Source organism: Ixodes scapularis, unplaced genomic scaffold (assembly GCF_016920785.2).
Source record: "Ixodes scapularis isolate PalLabHiFi unplaced genomic scaffold, ASM1692078v2 PGA_scaffold8__174_contigs__length_109621045, whole genome shotgun sequence".
Taxonomy (NCBI): domain Eukaryota; kingdom Metazoa; phylum Arthropoda; class Arachnida; order Ixodida; family Ixodidae; genus Ixodes; species Ixodes scapularis.
In genome coordinates, this window is record NW_024609883.1 from 27,133,611 (window position 1) to 27,153,110 (window position 19,500).

The 19,500-nt window shown below is 46.8% G+C and overlaps 1 protein-coding gene across 1 annotated transcript; it reads right to left on the reverse strand.

The window, feature by feature from the left end:
- Positions 1–7,176: 7,176 nt before the first annotated feature.
- LOC115310878 (glutathione S-transferase Mu 3) lies at positions 7,177–19,126 on the reverse strand. Its single transcript, XM_029969341.3, has 7 exons — positions 18,639–19,126; positions 14,606–14,746; positions 12,679–12,760; positions 11,231–11,331; positions 11,076–11,171; positions 9,133–9,243; positions 7,177–7,330 (listed from the first exon to the last, which is right to left on the reverse strand). Exons 1-7 carry the CDS (start codon positions 18,672–18,674, stop codon positions 7,226–7,228), a joined length of 672 nt encoding a protein of 223 aa, XP_029825201.1. The 5' UTR covers positions 18,675–19,126; the 3' UTR covers positions 7,177–7,225.
- Between the last annotated feature and the right edge of the window lie 374 nt (positions 19,127–19,500).

A 19,500-nucleotide genomic window follows, 5' to 3' on the forward strand; every position in this document is an offset into this window, starting at 1 on the left:
GTCCAAAGCCGGCAAGGTGACTTGAAAGCCGTTGCTGGTCTTCGCGACGAGGACATCGAAGACTGGATCGACAGCTTTGAACGAGTAAGCACTTACAATTGGTGGGATGACATCAAGTTGGCAAATGCCGCCTTCTACCTTGCAGACGTCACACCCACAAAGTTCTACGTGATGGTCGGCTCCAAACCATTTACTCTCCGCTGGCTCGCATCATCTTTAATATTGAATGGCCAGGAGGCCATACTTCAACCATCAGGGGGGAACATGCGGGGCTGCTAGGGGACAAGACCCACATCATCATCATTGTGATCATCATCACTGCTATTCTCAATTCTTCTATATTCAACTACCTCTTTCTCCAATTCCCTCAAGTGTGCGCGTCTGTCCTTGAATTTTCCCCGAGAGCAGCTGCCCAACAAATCTGTCCCCAGAACTGCCTGTCATCACAATGTTTTACTTAATTATTTCATTTACCACAACGATTATGATCATCTGATTATGATCATCACGATTATGATCATCACTTCACCATATCAACTTAGACCAAAAGAAAAATGGTTTGTTGCACCATCACGCACGTTGTATTTTAATCAAACATTAAATTACCAGTTAACTACTCTATTAAATTACTTATTTATCAAAGAAATTGATATCGATGGGATGACACTGACTGAGGTACGAAAATGTTTTTGATTTTCTTTTTCTTTGTATTGAAAAGTCCCGTATGTGTATAATTATATTTATATCTATTTTTCTTAGCCGTATGTGTGTAATTATATTTATATGTATTTTTCTTCGCCTGCTGTAAGAGGGGGCTCGGACCTTCGTCAAGCTGCAGTTGCAGCTTTTTGTCCATGTCCCCTGTTTTCGTCTCCGAAACGAAATAAAGAGATTTATTATCTAACATCCGTTGAGCCTGATAAATGCATGGTGAAAACAGCACCTGTGCAACTATAGTGCCGTTTCTTAAAAATATTATGTTCTTATTAAAATCAAACACCCTGTATAAACAAGTGCGTCAAAAAAATTTAGCGAGCTGCGTTTGAGACATATTGTTTGTTTCCCACTTCCTCCATGCATCGTCTCCAGTTTAAATCCACCATTTTCATATGAGCACACTGCACATCAGTGTTGCGGAGTTGCCACTCCGGAGTTGGAATGATTCCGGAATCATTCCGCAGTTTCGCGACCCCGGAATGGAATGGGAATGGAATGGCGGCAACGTTGAGGGGAATGGAATGGGAATGGAATTGAATGCCTTTTGCCCAGAATGGAATGGGAATGGAATGGGCCAGGTTCTTTATATTTTATTTATCTATTTATTTATTTAATTTTTACGTTCAGCTATACCGAGCCAGTCAGGGAGTCAGTTGTTCAGAAATAAAATGAGCGGGATACTGCGAACCCGCGTAAGTCCCTAACATACTTATATGCAAAAAAAGAATGCAATATAAAAACAAGCGTCAAAGCAAAGAACAGAGGGGGAAGGGGAGGGGGGGGGGGGCGGTGGCGACTTCCATAAGTGAAGTTTAATGCATATCCGAATGCGTCTGCGCCTGTGATATTGCATGGCTCAAGGGTATATGTCATCAGCCGACGTGAATGTGACCCGCTGCTCTGGTGATCCGATACCCAGGAAGGAGTCCAAACGCGGCCTCGCTGTTCCGACCCAGACTTCGTACTCCTGCGACTCGTCTCGAGCACGCTGTTTCTCGGAGAGCTCGCACCTGTGCCGGCCATCTCAAGTCACAATCCACGAGGTCTCTGTTTGAATGATGCTAGGCGAAACTTGAAGACTGCCATTCATGCGTTGGAGGCGGAGAGTCGGCAGGAAATTCCGTCACAACAGGAATGCCACCGTATCGATTTTTCAACCGTAAAATAAGATAAGACATCTGCTTCAGGATGTTTCAGGTTGTCCACTTTTCTCGAAAATTCCAAATGCAACTGCCTGCATGGTCTTCAACGAGGTCACCTACAACGAAAGCATGTATTGTCCTTTCATACAGCAGCGTGCGTAAAGTTTCATGTTCAAGGCATCACCTACAGATTCAAGAATACTAGTTCATCCCAACGTGACGTCATGTCATCAGTGCTGACAGGGGCGCCCTTTTTGGACAGGAAAGTGGTGATGTTTTGAAGGAATTTGTTTACAGGTCGAAGTCTTTTCGCATCACTGGTCAGACAGACAGGATGCCAGGGAAGGGACTGCAGTCAGTCCTTCATGGAGCGTTTTTTTAAACCCATTGAGGACTCTTCGTTCGGAACCACTACCTTCAAGGCGAAGTGCCAAGAATGCAAAAAAGTAATTTTGGGACCAAAAAAAAAAAAAAAAAAACTTTTACTTCAAACCTAAAGCTTCATCTCAGTTGGCATCTCAAAGAAATTTGAAAAAAATGTATTGGATTATCAGTAGATATATTTCTGCCCTCCCTAAAATGTAATCTTGTATTTGCATTGCCAAAGAATTTTTGCCTCTTTTAAGAATGTATTTCCGATACGAATCTCGATACATTTTCACAGATATATTTGAGACTTGAGTATCAGTATCTTAGCAACTATTTTCACCTATCCCAGTATTTGTAATTCCGAATACATTTTTGAAAATTTCTGCCCAACCTTGCAACATAATGCAGCTGTCAAGTGACACTTTTAACGTTTAGGAATTAGAGGAATGGAATGGAATGATTCAGCCATTCCAGGAGTGGGAATGGGCCCAGTGTCCCAATTCCTAGGAGTTGAAAGGAATGGAATTATCGAAAACTCTAATTCCCCGGAATGGAATGGGAGTGGAATGGAGGTGCCCATTCCGCAACACTGCTGCACATGCATACCTCTTGACCTGGTTGAAAACGAACCCACCGTCAGAGGCGGCGCTGTTATGCTTGTCTAATGTGTGGCGTTTGGATGCTCCAACTCCCAACACTGATTGTGCAGGTAGTCCCACATTTTCAAGTTGGGGTTTAATGTTAACATCTCCACCCAACCCACCCTAGTGAACGCGAAGAGCATGCTGTGCTGCCCGATCAGTGCCGTGCAATGCAGTCCACCGAACACGAGACAATATTGGTAAGGCCCCCATGTATACAACTTACAAACAATGCCCAACCTACACTAAAGACTCGCACAAAGAGAGTGCAGCCTCTAGGCAAGGGCATCTTAATGGCCTTCTATTAATGGGGACGCCATTTTACAGCGAAACCGTATATGGCTAGGGTGCTATGGATTTTTCTTGTGTGTCGACAAAAACTCGCAGCACCCTCTCTTTGTCGTCTTTCCAAGCTCTTGCGTGCTTATAGTTTCCTCCCACTCTCCCAAGGTGGCAGTACTGTCACGCGTTTACTTTACGCCGGGTGGCGGTCCTGTCGCGCATGTATAGTTTCCTCCGGCCTCCTCGGGGCGGCGATAGCTGTTTACGCAAATGTATAAAGAAAACCAGGAAGACAAGTTGCCATTCTCCATTTTCAATTTTACTTCTCTCTTCATAATGGAGAGGCTGCGTACAGTCCGGACTCTCGAAGAGCAACGGCGGAAACGGTAATGAGAATGTCAATGGCAACGGTGAGCGGCGAACACCATTGATGAAGATTCTGTATGTGTTTCATGCCTTTGTTCAAAATTCTGTGTCCCGTCTGTGTCGTGTACTAAACAGCTTGGCTGTTTAGCACACGACACAGAATCTACCTTCACAGGGTGGAATGGCTCACGATTTTTTATAGTACATGGTGCCGACGGCACAAGCACACGGAGAAAATACAAAGAAATAACTAGAAATAAAATGCCTCCATAGTACCGTCAATGCCAAGAGCTCGTGCTAGATGCTTTTTCACGCGTCCGGAGCAAAAAAAAAAAAACGGCACACAAAGGCAACAAGCGCTCGCCGCTACCAAATAGATTTGTTTTCAAACTGTTCTCGGGCACAGCAGAAGAGAGCGCTACTTTCGTCGCAACCCTCAAGCATCTAACTTTTTTGTGGTTTCCACGTCTCTTGGGGTTCGGGCAAGCTAGCGGGCATGGAGAGAGTAACTAAATATCAGTGCATCATATTTAAACCGGACAGCGCGGAAACCTCCTCCACCTGCGGGGGCGACACGCGGTGCCAAAAACGCGCGAAGTTTGACGTCTTTGGTCCTGGGCTCACTACTGGTCAGAGCCACTAAAAGCTTCTTTTTAGTCGAAATACAAGATATAAGTGGCACGAGCCGTTTCAATTATTTATAAAAGTAGTTTTTGTTCAGTGTTTTAGATCAGAAAAGAAACATGCAGTTTATAAAGTACGGAAACAAGAAATGATCCATCAACACACCCGCCACCAAGCGGTGGAAAAGGCGGCGAGCGTAGAACAATCCCGGATGTACACGGCGGTGCTGCAGTCGAGGACTCGACCTGTTCCGAAGGCCTTCGGCGAGTAGCTTTGGCTTGCAGTTTGGCCCTATGGCAGTACGGCAGAGCAAAGTAGCTCCCGTTCTGAACTGATCTTTACCCCGTGTTTGCTGTAGTTTGTGGCAGATCAAGTGTCATGCTGAATTAGTGTTTAATCGCGCAGCAAATGCAATGCAACCCCACCCTGGCTGCCGGCTTCATACAGCCTATCCAAAATATGCTTTAAGTGCGCCCTCTCAAGTTGCCGACACAGAGTGCGGCAGCCGCGAGCGCTCGCCGAGCTGAATACCCCTCCTCTAGTTCACAGCCACTCAAGCAACCAAGGACATGAAGGAGGTTATTTTTTGCTTGTTTTTGTAATTTTAATTTGCCTATAACTTTTAAAATAAAGCGAAATTCGAGGAAAGAAAAGTTTCACTAAGTTACTACGTTCAGTGCACTCGGGTTCGGTGCAAATTAAAGACCAGTAAAAAAAAGTCCTTGCAGAGGGACTTTTTTTTAAATCAGTTCCCTGTTTGGTCGATTACCTTCAATTACGGAACAAGCGACCCCTCAAAACTATTGACATGGAAGGATGCTCTGTATTTTACGGTATATAGGTATATACGACAGAAAAAAGAGAGGAAACGTAAAAAGGGCGACTGGACACAATGCTCAGTCTACGTTTCAGCCCGCCAAATTATCTTGAAGCAGTAAAAGTCGCTGCTCAGTTGCATCCTTGCACAGCCATTTGCAGCAGTATGATCATTCCAGCAGAAGTCGCAGCAGAAATTGAACAGGTTGTCGGCGCACTTGTTCCATTCAAACTTCTGTGTAGCTCCGCCGTATTTGCTTTTTCTCACCAGAGTTGAAACACAGTGGCACCAGTGTGGAAATGGACCCCAACACTTTCGGTTCTGAGCCCCTGTAAAATACCGAGCATTCGCCCATTCCACAATAAGTGCCCATCTCAATTTTGTAGCATTCTGAAAGTACACAAAGGAGATACCTTTACATATTGTTGACCTAAGGAGCATCCATCCCCCAGTTTTACGTGATTATCTCCAATTGGCCATCTATCAAATTGGAAATGGCCATTTATCAAATAAAATCTTCATTTCCAGAAAATTGGAGGGATTGCCGGACAAAAAGCTGTTAAAAAACCGCTTGACTGGGTTTGGGATCCTTTTGGGATAGCCCTGTTCTACATAATTTACCCTCATGATGGAAGAATAATGACTAAAATTTTGTGAACATACACAGACCAATGGTGTGCCACACCTGCCAGTTCCATGCCAAGCGAAAAAGGGCCAATAAAATAATGCATGCTGCTTGTAGTTTTACTACATGTATTTATCAACAAAAGTCTGCTGCAAATTTTCTGTCACAGATTCCATGTCTTCTAGTCATATTTCTGCGCATGGACAAAAAATTATTTACTAAAGCTGCTATCGGGGAAAAAAAAAGAAAACGGGCATAGGACTGAAATACTTGGGTGTTCCCGGTAAATCTGGAGATCCAAGGTTTCTTTCCATGAAGCTGGCATTTTCCTTATTGTATGACAACTCCATGTCGGGCTATTCCCATTTTACCCCAAATTTCTGGAATGTACTGAAAGACCTGGAACCCCATTACAAGTTGCTTCAATTGTTTTACTCGAGACTGAAGTTAGCTAAAGATAACTTCAGCCTCAAAAGGGGCCTCGTCAAGCTACACCTGCAGCTTTTGGCCCCAGCCTCCATCTTTCTCGAGAAAATTAATTTACAAGATTGATTGACCAACGAGCAACCTTGACAGTTTGTATGGTCTATCTTCCACAGAGTAGTTGCCAGGCTTTCTGTCGTGATCATTATGGGCCTTCCACTTTTGTAGACAGAGTCCATGGACTCCAAGCGGCAATGCAACAACCTTACATTAGAAAAAAATTAGGACTTCTTAATTTTTACATTATCTTGCCAAAAGGGATAAAGACACCGCCTCAATCCCTTCAAATATTGCGATTCTGTAGCACAGTAGCAAAGAGTAATTTTTTGAGACTTGCAGCTGTGAGTGGCGGCCATGGGAACAAAGGCAGGATGCCAACCTGGGTGCATTGTAATAAGTTGGCAATTAAGATGTGCCATGATGTGCTGAATCCAAGGCCATCCTTTATAAATATTGTTGTTTCAACACTAGTAAATGCATCAAAAGCCTCGTATCGTCGACAAAATTGTACTATATTCAATTTTAATGGCACTATCTGCCTGAGGGGAAAACCATTCCTCTCCCTAGAGCCTCGGCCCGTCGCTACTATGTCAGTCCAGCTTCCTTACGGCAAGGCAGGAGTCCCCTTCCATATGCTCAGTGCTCTTGTGCTACTTTCCGTTTCCATATTCTCTTATAACTGCAGCCAGCCTGCATTGCAACACCTGCCCTGTTCGTCATACTAATAGGTCTCCCAGAGACTACAGCACAAGCCGCACGTTTCCGTTGGACACCAATCCCTCCAGAAATTTGGTTATAACCGAAAGAGTATAGTCCCGCCAAAGATGCAATAACCGTACAATTGCAAGTCTGCTAAGCACGTCCTCGGAAAAGATTAATACAGAAAGCTTCCAGGCGCAGACTGTGCATAGCAGACTACGGCGGAACACTCTGCCAACTTTAGGAAATCTCTAAACTCTGACCCGAGAACAGCTCGGGTGCTTCGTTTAAATCAAGTATCAAGTTTAAATCGTAAATTTTGCCAAGTTTTTGAAAAAAACATGTCTCTCTGGAGGAAGCTGCTGATTTCCAGGGGGCACACACCGCCGAAGAACTTCTTGCGACAAACAGTTATGAGAAATGCCGTTTTATTAGTGCAGCCAAGCGGACGTTGCGGACCTCAGGGCTTCTTGCTGAGCCTGCTGCCGAAGCTGGCCATGTCACCGTTGAGGGGCCACGAGATGAACTTGTCCGACTTGAGGTAGGCCGCCACGTGGGGCAGCGCCTGCGCGGGGCACAAGCCGGCCTCAGCAATGCATTCTCATGCGCCGCCGTTCAACGCAGCCGCGATAATGTGGCCAGCTCGTGCTACATTACAGTCGGCACGAGCCTCTCCCAAAAGAGGGTGGCATCCCGACATCGTTACAACACCGAGTTTGCTGCTCTGTGGTCCCCGGCAGGGTGAAAAAGCCATCTCTTTGATGCCTCGTCAAAGGTAGCAAGCTCGCCCTGGGTGTGGGACGGCGTCCAGAACGAGCTGTCGGGAACAATGCGGCCCATTGGCTCCAATTGGAAAGATAGAGTGTAGATTTCGAGGCAGCTAGCACCAAGGTCTACCCTCTAGTTTTCTGGTCGGAGCCGATCGAAGCTTGGCGTTTCGACGTCGCCGCAGCCCCTGTGCAAGAAGCGGACAAACCTGCGCTCCGCATAGCTTCCTGAAATCCGACCGCAATTACGCGTCGCCGAAAGATAATCCCGCTTTTGTCAGTTGCGGGAGCTAGGCTTTCTCGATGGCGTTTGATTTGTTGTACGCAAGTCGCTCGTTGCAAAGGAGAGCAGCGAGGAGTGGGGTAACTATAGTCTGTTGCAACTCAAGAAGGTACGGCAAGGAAAAGGAAGGCCGGGCAGGAGGAAACAGACTGAATGCTGGAGAAGACGGGGGGAAACCTCTCTAGCATTCCATCTGCTTACCCCTCCCCAAACTTCCTTTCCCTTGCCCTACCTTCTTGAGTTGCAACAGACTTATAGCATCTGCAGACAAGTTAATGCCCCAACCCTGCTCCACAGGAACGTTTATTGTCGGCTAATAGGTTAATAACTGAACATTTTTTACTGGCTCCTTTAGTGCTGCGAGCTCCAGCTGCCATCAGAAAAAAACTGGGACGTGGGCCACTTTCGAGCCCAGGTAGACTGGGATTGGCCGACACTCACTGACACTGTCAAAATTTGTTGCAAAGTAAATTTCACCAATTTTAGAAGTGCGCGAATTGTTGCCAACCCAAAAGTAAAAAACCCATAAAGCAGTGGTTTTCAAATGGGGGTCTGTGGACCCTTTGGGGTCCCTGAAGGCCTTTTTAGGGTTCCCGAAGCCCTCAACTGTTGGTCAAACCAAACAATACAACAATTTCTTTTTTTTTTGGGTCATTGAGCGATTAAGGTTGATTTCTTTTTTTCGAGTTTTAAAGTTTGTCCAAAGCTAACTTGTCATTGCAATAGTCTAATACCCCTATGTGGATGGGTCCCCCATAACTGATGCCAATCCACAAGAGGCTAAGGGAATCCTGGAAAACTGCTAAACGCCACTATTTAAGGCACAGGGTAAGAATGACACCTATTCGGTTCTATAATTAGTCAAAAATGGCACATTAAATAAAAGAACCCTTAATAAGGAGCTCTCCTGTTTGACTTTGAGTGCGATGCACAGAATGGTGTTCACTGCATGATTATTCTTTTATCAGATGCTACCAGACATGTTGTCTAGCCATACTTGCCAACATACATATTTACAATCCCCATCTTTTGTGCAATACATGGCAGCAGTTGCAAGCTTCAGTAACCGAATTCACACACTTTACAAAGTAGTAAAGGTATCAGACTCGTCCGACTTTGCTTGGAACTTCCAGTAACTGTCAAAGCTTAGAAGCAAGTTTGTCCGCTTCTTTTACAAGGGTTGTGGTGACAACAATTTAGACATATGAACTGTGGAGAGTAGACCATATGTCTAAATTTCGAGACTGCTGCCTGCTCTGTGTTCCACGGTAGGCTCCAGGGGTCGCACGAGGCACTGCGAGGCATGCAGGCCCTCACCTCGATACGGTCCACGAAGGCCTTCAGGTTGGCATGCTCCTTCAGGCAGTCTGGGGCAAACAGCAGGTGCTGGGATAGCATCTCGTAGGCAATGAAGTCCACATAGGTCAGCTGCGCAGGAAAGAAGGCCGAAATGTCACTCAGTGATGCGATTGGTCCAATTTTGGAGCACCCTTTGGAGCAGCCAAAAGTCTATTCTGAAGCACAAGCTCGCAGTTCATAAACATTCGTACTACTGCAAATATTATGTTAAGATTTAGGTGTTAAGCTGTCCAACTGAAAGGCAATTATTTATATGAAACCATTTGTTAGCATCGACTGCACAGAAAGAGTGATTCCCTCAAACACAGAACTACCTGTTTAGTTGCATATAGAGGCACCAGACACGGTAACAAGATGATGAATGAAGGACAGCACAAACTTCTTTGAACGTTTATTTTAGGTACGAACACCCACTGAAATGATGTTAGAACACAATAATTTTAAGCAACTTAATTTATCTATCGCTCAAGTTCTAGAGGCAGTAATAAAACTGCAATTCTTAATTCAGATAAAAAAAAACAAAAAAACCTTGTAGTTGGGCTAGTTTATGAACGTCTAAAGGATGGTTATAAGGTACAAAGAACGACGGACACAAGGAAAACGACACACATGTGGCACCAGTGCGTGTGTTGTCTTCTTTGTGTTAGTTGTTTTTTGAGTGTTTTGCACCTTACACCTTGCTTCATAAGAAACAAAGGTTTTGTTATGTGATTATGAACGTCAATTTTATTTTATAAGCAGAATACAACGATCACCTCAGACGTCAGCAAAACGCGTGTTCTGGTAGCAGACTATCCGTTTCAAATTGGTTTCAAATTTCGCACATTTCACGAAAGAGCTGACGGAAGGTAAAGTAAAAAAGACTAAGATAAAGCAGGAATGCAGAGACGTCAGCAAGACGTGCCTCTCGATGGTGGACTACTTGTGCGTTGTGGAAGAACACTGGCTCGCAGTAAAGAAGCTGCCAGAGAAGCTTCTGGCATATTCTTAACCTGACTACAGGAGCCTTAGTCTGACATTGTCTTTAGACCAACATTTGCTTTAGGTCACTGTGATTTAGCTCTTTTGGGACACATACTTTATTCGTGCGACTGGTTGCGTTATGGCTGTGTTTCAATGTGGCAGAGAAGAAATACTCTCGAGCCTTTATTCCTAGTTATTCGACGGATTTTTTAAGGTCTCCAGAAACCCCGTAAGGGTGAACGGTACGCTTCCTGCAGCTTCTGTCAGTGCAATGCGAACATCTTGCATAGGTAGTCAACAGGACATTTTGTTACATCTCTGTACCACGAATAACGAAAATGTGTTGGAAGTGGTCTACAGCAGAGGAAAGTTGGACAACTTCCAGCTGAATAACTACGCAGATGCGGATGAATCGGCAGTGGCCTACGACGCCAGCCTTCGAGACTAACGGTATTTTAGAGTGCGACGAGCTTTCCCAAGTAATGGTGGGGGTTCAGACACTCCCGCATAGCAATGCAGAGTTCAAAAAAGTCTTCAGTAAAGTGAAGGAGGATCACACCTATTTCCTCTTCATCAAAAAAAAAAACAGTTGAACCGTTGGTACCGAAGGGCAGCCAGTCTGGGAATTGCCTCGAGCAAGTATTTGGGAAGGACGACAAGGTGCATTGGCCCAACTTTCTTAAGAAAAGCATTTTCAAGGTATGTTCCACCATGCTTTGATACCCAAGTTCAAACGATCATGTTTTGTGTCGAATAAGGTCGAATAATGAGAGTATGTTTTATCCGGTTTTCCCGTTTTTTAGGCACCCCCTTATAGCATTTGGCACTGTGGGTGGATTGGTCTGCTCAGAGCGTAGCTTATTTTGTAGTTCTAGCTTCGGTCTTGCCCAAAAGGCCCATGGACCATTACGGAAGAGCAACAGTGACGCGGGACTCACGTTTTCACCGGCGAAGTACTTGTGGCTGCCCAAGAAGTCCGAGAAGGCCTTGAGGGAGGCGGGCAGGCCCTTGAGGTAATCCCCCTTCAGCTTGTCCTGCAGAGAAGAGCCCCAGGTGGGACCGGCCCCGCCGGTAGGTACCTACGAGTACTCACAAAGTCTGGGTTGTAGCAGAGGCGGACCCAGTTCATGCGGAAGTCGGCAAACTGCTGCTCCGCCATGTCCACCCGCAGCTTCTCGGCGTCGCTCTTGCCCTCTGCAAGCACAAGGAAAGCCGCCTTAGAGCAATTTTCTAAAGCCACGTATGATCCCTTTCCGGGTCTTTCTGGCTCTTGCTGGTTTTACCGCACGACGTCATTAGGTCATCCGACATCGAATTCCCCACTACAATTAGCGGCAAAATCGTTGCAGCGTCACGCGGCACCTTGTCACGTTGCATCGTGAAGTTGTGTCACATGACAAAGTGATGTCACACCACGTGACGTTACTGCGATATCATCAAGCACTACAATGTCAGTGACATGCAACATCGCTGCATTCCCGTGACATCGCAGCTTCCATCTATAATCGCCATGTCAGTCTCGCACAACATCGATTTCACGTCACCCGACGTCAGTGTCATGCGATGTTATGGAGTTACGGGAGGTCAGTGTCACGTGACACTGAAAAAGAGTGCGAGAGCTTCTCGAAACTCTGCTCACGGCCTATAAAGGAGCCAAACAAGCAAGCAGTCATCTGGGCTACTCCATTTCGGCATAACTTGGCAAGCAGCAGAGGCTACGGCCACGACATAACAATCCGAGCAACAGAGAGCACTTCTCTTTTACAGAGCAGCTATGCACTTCACTCAGACTCCCAGCCTTTCCCAAGTTACGCTTAACAGAGCACACCCCTTTCACTCGGGGTACTGACTCTGAGCGCGCCCCACGAAGGGGAAGCCCCACTCCGTAGGGCACGCTCCAAATCAACCATCGAAAAATGCTTTCGCATTCTTGGATGGTGGATTTGAGGCGCGCTTTTGGTGGACCCTAAATCCACCAGCCGAATTCGCAACGAGATCATGTAATGTTCGGAAATTGGCACCTTATCCCAAAGACAGCGCCACGTTCGGTAGAGGTCCAGCTTTCGGTGACTAATGCCAGAGTCCCATTAGAGCAACAAAACAGAAACGAACGACGGCGACAAACCTCAAACCAGAGCCTTTCACAATTTGACAGGCTTTGTAGAATAAAGCAAGTTATGCTCAAACACGAGCATCACGCACGCGAGTGTGCATTTGGCAGGCTTGCAGTCATTTGTGCTTACCTCAGGAGCACCAAATGACTAAACGCCCGCCAAAGGTGCCATCGCGAGCATGCTGCACGTATTGGAGGCTTGTCCGTGCCGGTTGTTTTTGTTTGTCCCTCTAGTGGAACTCTGGCATAATAGTTCACCGTTACAGGACAAACGACCGCTTGCCTTTCGCAGCAAGAAGTTCCGAAAGTCGCAACTGCTGCCGATACTTCCGACATGGAGTAGACGGCCGCGCATCAACTCGCGAGGCAAGTCGCCTGCCTGGCGCAGTTTAAACGACAGACCGGCACGGGGACCAGCCGCGTCTTACCGAGGCCGTGCTTCCTGGCGAGATAGCGCAGGATGGCCATGCTCTGGGTGATCTTCACGTCCCCGTCCAGGTAGTAGGGCAGCTGCAGGGAAAAGCCCACCTCAGACCTCCCAACGTGTCTATATTGCCGCAAAGCTTTCTGCCACCGTCGGGGGCATAGAGAAGCACACACGCCGGTGCAGACATCCCCAGGGACGTCGGCACCGGGCTCGGGTGGGAACGCAGCCAAGCGAGACTTAAAAGCGAGATTAAGCAAGTTTGACAGCGCACTAATGTGTAGCGACTTGGTGCATAAATAAAGGTCCCAAGTCTCTTCCTGCTATGCCGGCGATACAGAGGCATTTGGGTAGGTTTTCGAAGCGACGAGGCATCAAATCCACAGCTGTAGATTCTGTGGCACTTGCACATCTTGTCAAGAAAAGATGGCATTGGATGGCTTATCATGAAACCTCTTCTAGAATCTCCATTGTTCGACACCACCTCATTTTCCAACGAGTTTTGAACGGCTCAAAAGGAATCTCAAAGCAAATGAACCGGTACGGGAAGACACTCCGCTGAGACCATAGAGCGCATTTAAGAATACAGAGAGGCTAGACCGGAGCTCACAACTAAAAAAAAGGCGCGAGCCAAACCAAGTTTTTAACTTTGAACCTGGCAGGCCGCCGCATAACGAAAAATGCTGTAGCTTCCTGTTGTCAACGGTCTGCCAACGCCCAGAATCATTGGGGCTCGTATATTTGCCATCTTAATGCATCATGGAAGATCTTATCTACCGAACAATATACGATAATATAACATTTTAAAACAAGTGTGAAAGAATGGCATAAGCACTCGAGAGTGAAGTGTTTTACTATTCAAATTGATGGGGAGAAATTTTGTATCTTAAAGTCGACTAATCCGTGGGACTTTGGCCTATCTAACTTACTTCATAATCAGATTGGTCTGGCTTTTGCGACGCTTTAACCTTCTGCTCGCCGTATAAGAAAAAGCGAAGGATCACTCTCGTCAATGGCTCGGCGCAGTCTTTTCCATTTTGTGGGCTAGGGCGAGTCCCCCGCTACAACGACGTATTTCTCCATAGTTCCAAGCACGCGCGTTCCGGAACAGCCGGACAACTCTAAAAATGTTTGTCAATTCGAAACGAAGAATTCACAAACATTTGATGTTCGGGTCAGCTTGAGTGAAAACTTGAGCTTACCTCTTTAGTGCAAGACCACACTTCCAACACGTTTGTGTGCGTCTATGATGGAAACACACCAAAGCCAGTTTCTCGCTATTTGTAATAAATGTCTGTGAACCACTTTACAGTGAACGACAAAATAAGTGCACATCACCCTTAATCAATTTAGCTAAGGTCTTTTAGCAAAATTGGGTTTGCCTACTTCTGGAGTCCGGTGGCCCAATTTTAAGTGGCACCGTGAGCCGCAGAAGATTACCCCAATCCAAGGGTAAAGTTGGTATACACGAAACGTGTTTCCGTGGCAGTCTTCGCAGTTATTTTTAACTTTTGGTTATGCGGATAGAAACTGCGAGAGAGGAAGAGACACGTGGGGATGTCGAAGCACCGACCTGAGGTCGGAGTGATCGGTGGTTGGATGCAAAGCTGCCTTTGCCTCTACTCACTGTTACAATGCGAACACTAGCGTTCAAATTCACTCAAACGGCGAGTAGAGTCGGAAGTGCGTTAAGAATTTTGTTCTTCTCGATTATCTACTGTTTCTTCTCAATTACGCGTTCTTATGTACAGATGGTGCACCAAAGCACAATATTTTGCGGCGGATTCCACGGCGTCCCACTTCCCTCGGAGATCCCGGCCCCCCAATACGTTCCGCGTAAAAACCGGGTGCGGACCGCTCGTCGCGCAGCCCTGAGCTAGACTAGAGACGTCGCTTCTACGGGGACCGGCTCGGGAGGGTGCTCTGCGTACGTTTGGGAACTCGAGACCCAGGTTGGGCTTGTCCTTGAGCCAGGCACTGCGGTCAAAGTCTGGCGGCGGCCCGCACGAGTAGCGCTTGTCCTCCACCTTCACGTCCATGTGGGCCAGCAGGAGACGGATGGGCTGCGCCAGCTGCGACCAAAGACAGTGGCACTCTCGGTCACCCAGACTCCTCCGCGGGGACGGACAAAGTACCCACTGGCACCGCCTGGGACGTGTCCTCGATTGGCATGTTCGGTGCCCGTGCATCCAAAGTGGTCCTGGCGACAGATTACTTCGCGAAAGCCGGTGTGTCATGAGTGCGTCACATGACATGCCTTTGAGCGTGTCATGTGACACGCTCAAAAGTAACTTCGTTAATATATTCCTCGTGTTCTCAGGGATTTTATGGCAAGCTAGTATAGTCGTAGATAAATCATTTAATTAGATAATAAATGAGCGAATATTGCCAGGTGCTTCTTTTTTGTTTTCCTCTAATATTATAATAAAGTATTATAAAAAAGAAGTGGACGAGGGCTTTTCCGAAAATTCTGTTTAATAAAAATGTTTTTATTTAATATTGTTCAATTTCATTTATTTTAACAAAAATAAATATATAAAAATACCACGAAACTATTTTTAAAAATACTCCTGAAAACTAAACTTTAGAAAAAGCTCCCGTTGAGTTCTTCATTATAACACTGAGTATGCGACAAAATTATCACCGACCTAACAGTAATACTGGGAAAAAATTTACAAGCATGTGGCAATATTTACTCTTTAAAGGGCCCATGAAACGATTTTTGGGTTGGGATAAATTATTTTAGATTGGGATTTTACTAATAGCACATTGTTCAGTGGACCAAAAGAAAAAAGGTAGAAAGTCAAAAGCCTGACTTTCAGTGCGAAAATTTGAAAACAGAGCGGACTATTTCGTACCTCCTCCCCTTCGCGACCTCCCTGCCTTTTCACTGTGATACATCCGCGGTCCCAAAAGCGCGCCATCGGGTCCAAACTGACGTCACACGCAACCGGACCTCACTTATTCCCTTCACCCCTAAGCTGACATTGTGGTGGAAGCTACGCGCTTGCCGGACCAATCAGCCGCCTCCCTTTCATCACCTGACTTCATTCTCTGCAGCAACATTTGCCACGCTCACGTGGCAAGGGTGGCTGGCCCAACGAGCACGTAGCTTCAACAGCACTGTCAGCTTCGGAATGAACGGGGTGGGGAAAGCAACTTTTGTCTGAATTTTGAGCAACGGGCTAATCTTCTAGGGGGAGAATGGATGTGTCCGGGATTACACAAACGAGAGTGCGAGAAAGAGGGGTCTCCCCTTTTTCGTCTTGTTTAACTCTTTTGGTGGAATGCGCGATTTATGAGTTGAGGAGGAAAGCTAAACAGGAAAAAGTTGGAAAAGCGTTTCATGACCCCTTTAATTATCTAACCAACCAATTAGCCTACAACTTGAATAGTGTGCCCTGGAACCCTCAAGAATACAGGGAATAGGGTAAAAAAACCTATTTTTGAGTTTGCATTTCTACGATTATCTTAATAAATTACAAACCACTTTGCTGGCATTCACAACTGTCGTCATGAGACCTGAGCCTTGACCCAGCACGTACTAGCCTATGTTCACTTCTTACAGATACTGAGCCTTGATCCAGCGCATACTATATGTTTACTTCATAACAGATAGCATGATACTTTACTTAAAATTGGCAACTTGCACAGCGTGAAAAGAAACATACACTTTGGCCTCCAGATGCTCTTTGTTCCTTTCAGTTTCAATTCTTGGCCGTCTGACGTGCCCATTCAGTAGTTCTTCACTCCTCGATACCGCTGAAAATATTCAGGAAGCTAAACAGCACACAAAAAAGAGGAAAAGGAAAGATCATCTGGAGGTTTCTAAGCTACCGGAAACGGTAAGGCCGTTCGTCAATTTCGAATAAAGGTTTCTATATTTCTTGACCAGCTAAAGTGGACCTCAACACTTGCAGATGTCAAACATTTTCCTGGGATAGCAGGGCTCTCTCTAGGTGAGAAACAACACAATAACCTAGCGATTATTGTAATTTACGCTAGAGGTTCAACCGGCGCAAGTGTATGCGAATTTTGGGATGCAGAACGAAGCAGACAGCAACCGGTCTACTTTTGCAGTGCTCCTATGCGTTCCTATGGGAAGAAGCGTCTGCACTTTGTCCCTTCATAGGAGAATAACAGGAATCACCTTTGTTACTTGTAATTGCAAAAAGAAACTACCGTAAAATACCGAACATGCGCTCCCCCTCGTGCAAGTGCCCTCTCCAATTTTACGAAATTTAACATTTTTGTGGTCATCTTCAATGTTATTCCCAAAACCAAGGGCCCCCTCCCTCCCCACTTTGATTGGATAATCTCTAAAATTTGGAGGGGGTACTTGTATGGTATTTTACGGTATGTGTTGCCAAAGACTCATTCTTTGCCCAGATGTAGCATTAGAGGTCTGAACGAGATGCCTAAGTTTCAGCAAGAACGAATATCTTCTTAAGAAGTTATAAGCGATTCTCTGAAAATTTTGACGGGGAAATGGAGCCCGTTTTCGGTTTCCGGCACCATAGAGCGCAATGTATTCGAGAGCTAAGTCTGCCGCCATTTTCCCATTGAAATTTTCATAAAATCACCTATAGCTTTGAGTAAGGTTTCGGTTAGCGCTGAAACTTTGCCATCTGGTTTGAACCTCTAGTGCTACACTTGGGTGGAGAATGAGCGCTCGTTTTGCGGTGAAGAAAACCACGTAAATGTTTTGGGGGGACACCCCGAACTTCCTACAGGGTCTTCCGCCTGTAGGCATGTTTCCGGCCACCAATTCACCACTCGGACAAAGTATCCACCGGGAAACAACGTGGGCGGCTTTAGAGTACCGTCTGAGGAGGGGGAGGCAAAGGTTAGGCGATAAGGTGCATAAGCTACAGGGCCAACCCCTGCCTGCCTCCTGGTCGGAGATTACGTTACCTCGCTGCAGACGCTATCAGTCGGGAGACGTCCAGAGTGAGCCTACAGATAAGACCAAGTGATGGCGTGTAGAGCCAGCCTTTCGGCAATGGTACTGCTCGTACCGACCACTCCAAATAACCGGTCATATTCGTAAGTTTGCGGCAACAGACCGAGGTGTTCGGCGCATGCGTGACACGGCCGCACGTTCAGTGGACGAGCGCACATGAGTAACATCACAGTCCACGCGCGTGATCATCGCTTCGGACAGAGATGCGACTGGAGGCTACAAGCACGAGGTAGCCCTCGCTCCTGGCTTTAAAAAATGCACTTCTATATCGGAAAAAAAAAAAAAAAAAAAAAAAGACTTGAGAACTCGGGAGAACGTTTTAAAGCAGCGATCTCGTGCCGTCTTCTACGCACACTTGTACGGCAATGGCTCGACCGTGCCTCAAGTAGGAGGGTGCCTAGCCAGAAGACGGCAACCACGCCGTGGCGGCCGCGGGGCTCACGAGTCATCCGGCGTGGCGGCGTGGCCGTGGCCGCCAAGAGAGCGGCGGCGGCGGCCTGCCCGACCGAAGCCGGCTTCCCATCCGGCATTTGAGTGTGCTGCCCGCACTACCCGCACCGGAGCATGTGCACGTCCGGCACTAAGCTGCGGCCGGGGAAGCGAGAGGCGAACTCGGTAATAAACGACAGCTGCGAAATACCCACAGCAAAGGCAACCCGTACCGCGCCCAACAAAAAAAAAAAAAGAAACTACAAAAAAAGAAAAAAAATTTTGTTAACAACCGGCTTTGCGCTTGCGAGCGCCCAAAAACTATCGCCGGTGTAAGTAATCGTTCAAAACAAAAGCAGTTTATGGCACGCCCAAGTTTGCGACCAACTGGAACGGGCTGAAGGTATCCTCGACGTTTGGACAACTTTCTTCGGGCAGAAGTGGGCAAACTTCTTTCGCCGACAAAGACAAATATGGCGGCCGTCGCGCCTCGCCCGCCGGTTGCCCGGACGGCCGGCGCCGGACGTGAAGAAGCGCTTCGGCGACGAGTGAAGAATACTCGTAAGACTTACCCCTCGAATGTCCCAGTATCCAAGCACGGGAGCCATGGCGGGTTTCGAACGAGCGGAGTGAAGACTGCGGGCTGCTAGCGACCGTGGTCCAACAGTTGCTCCAAATGAATGGTTGTTCGAGCCCTTCGAGCCTTCAAGCGAGAAGTGCGAGAAGCGCCAACGAAGCGCGCCGGGGATTGGGAGAGAGCGCGAGGATAGACAGAGAGAGGGAGTGGGGAATCAAGAGAGGGGAAGAGCGCAAAACGGCGGCGGCGCCGGCAGCTGTGGACGCTGTCGTGTCAAACAAGCAACGAGGCCATTCTCGAGCGATTGGAGGTATTGCGAAAAAGGCGATGAGCGAACACAAGTGACTCGGACAAATGCTCTCCCATTATTCGGCTGACCCGAGCGAAAAATAGAATGAATACGGTTTAAGAAAAGGGAAAAAAAGTACGACGATGCTGCTCGAGGATTTCACTGATATTGCGAATGAAGCTCCCGAGTCCGCTGCAACTCGAGAAGGTGGGGCGAGGGAAAAGAAGGCCGGGGAGGGAAAGCAGACGGAACGCTGGAGAGAGGAGGAGGTTTCCCCCCTCCTCCCCAGCCTTCCTTTCCCTGGCCCTACCGTCTCCAACATTCGTTTAGCGCCGTTTGTAGATTTATCGAACGCTTTTAACACCATAGATCAGTCAAATATGCTTGCGAAGTTGTACCACGTTGAGATTAATATATATATTTATATATATTAGTAGAACGAAATATGTGAATATAAAACGAAGTATGGAGTGAGGAAGTACCGGCTGTTTGTGAGAAATCTGAACCCGAATTTTCGCACCGCAAGAACTAGACGTTGCGGGGAGCTCAAACTCCGTCAGAACGTAGC

Coding starts and splice junctions, on each gene's coding strand:
- LOC115310878 (XM_029969341.3), bottom strand. CDS start 18,674: ATGGCTCCCGTGCTTGGATACTGGGACATTCGAGGG. Junction 11,332..12,678: donor CGCCAGGAAGCACGGCCTCG/GTAAGACGCGGC, acceptor TTGTGCTTGCAG/AGGGCAAGAGCGACGCCGAG. Junction 9,244..11,075: donor AGTACTTCGCCGGTGAAAAC/GTGAGTCCCGCG, acceptor TTTCCTGCGCAG/CTGACCTATGTGGACTTCAT.